Source organism: Charadrius vociferus, unplaced genomic scaffold (genome assembly GCF_000708025.1).
Source record: "Charadrius vociferus isolate BGI_N301 unplaced genomic scaffold, ASM70802v2 scaffold532, whole genome shotgun sequence".
NCBI lineage: Eukaryota > Metazoa > Chordata > Aves > Charadriiformes > Charadriidae > Charadrius > Charadrius vociferus.
Window position 1 is genome coordinate 475,587 of NW_009647271.1, and position 1,540 is coordinate 477,126.

The following is a 1,540-nucleotide window of genomic DNA, read 5'->3' on the forward strand; positions in this document are numbered from 1 at the left end:
TGTTGCTCTGGGGAAGATGTCCTGGCTGCAGGTCCATCTCCGCAGCGGGACCGGCTGTGGCTGCGCCATCCCCTCTCCACTGCTATCCCTCCTGCACCCAAGCAACAGTCGCGTGCACCCCCTCTGCCAAATGCCACCTCTGTTTCAGGTCAATGTGGCCACTTGCCGGACGGGACGTTTGCCGGAGGTCCAGCACCGGCTGCGGAGAAGGTGGAGCCGTGCCATGAGAGCTGCTGGCAGCCCACGGCGCTCACCCCGCGGCGCTCACCCCGCTCCCCACCAACACCGCAACGCCGCCTGCGCCCACTCTCCTCTCTCCCTGACCTTCTTGTTGTGTGTTCCCCCCACAGAGTGCGATTGCCATCCCGTGGGCGCCGCCGGCCAAACCTGTAACCAAACCACAGGCCAGTGTCCCTGTAAAGACGGCGTCACCGGCATCACGTGCAATCGATGCGCCAAAGGCTACCAGCAAAGTCGGTCTCCCATTGCCCCCTGCATAAGTAGGTGGATCACTCTTTTGATGTCTGTAGATTAGAGATATTAACTTTTATAAACCTGTAGGAGCCGCTGCCCAGTTTGGGTGGCTACTAACCCCACCACATACGTGCCAACGGGCCATGCTTGGGGGATGGAGCTGCCTGGGTACCCCTGCCAGCCACACTGCCCGCAGTAGGGCAGATAGTCCAAAATTCACCCCTAGCTTTCAAGTAGCTCATCTGCCGTGTTGGGTAGTTTGTGTGAGTGCATCTACAGCCCAATTTATTGGTAATTTGAATTTGCTTCACAGAGCCAAGGTGCCCCAAGAGCACATTTGCTTTGGGGTACCACATCGGGTCTGGATGCTAAGGTAAATCACTATAAATAGATTTTTCTCTCCAAAATCAGGCTGCGCTGCGCTGGCACAGAGCTCAAATCGGATGTTTGATGGAGCTGCCATCGCCGTAACACAGCCGATAGCACCTGGATCGCTAAAGGGGCTCTTACGCTCACACAACCTACCCAGAAACACGGGCTGGTTGACTGTTTGCTTCCTTGGGTTTGCATTTTAGTTTGCCTTCCCAAGGCTGCTCTCATCCTCTGCTCTTCGAACACCAGCAGCAAGCACCAGCTACAGTCGCTCCGTTGCAGCATTTGCTCTGCAAATGTCCTCATCCCCATCCGGTCCCCGTAGCGCACTCGCTGCCCAGGCACGGCACGCTTTAGCTTCTCTCTGCTGCGTGTTGGGTTTGCTGCTGTTGGCCCATTCCGTAGCTCGTGCACCTCACGAGAGACATCTCCACCCACCCTAATGAAACGAAGCATCAAAATTACAGCGTCCGGGATGGGCTGGGAAGGAGGGGCTGTTCCCCTCGAGGTTGACTCCCTGCTGCTAAAAGGGGAAAAAAAAAGCCCAATGGGAAAAGGAAAGTGAAGGTTGAAAGAATCAAGTCTTTGTCAGGAACCCACAGTCTGCTCCCGCACTGGTCCCTCGCAGCATCTGCCTCTCAGGATGGCCATTGCCAAATTACGGGTCAGATACCCTTTCTCCACCTTCTCCTGC

General features: G+C 56.2%; 1 protein-coding gene across 1 annotated transcript in view; it reads left to right on the top strand.

Moving 5' to 3' along the window:
- Window positions 1-1,540, top strand: part of NTN1 (netrin 1) — a 55,140-nt gene that overhangs the window by 18,833 nt on the left and 34,767 nt on the right. Inside the window, exon 2 of the mRNA XM_009880008.1 lies at window positions 351-500. Within this exon, the coding sequence (XP_009878310.1) occupies window positions 351-500 (150 nt within the window). The remainder of the gene's footprint in view (window positions 1-350; window positions 501-1,540) is intronic.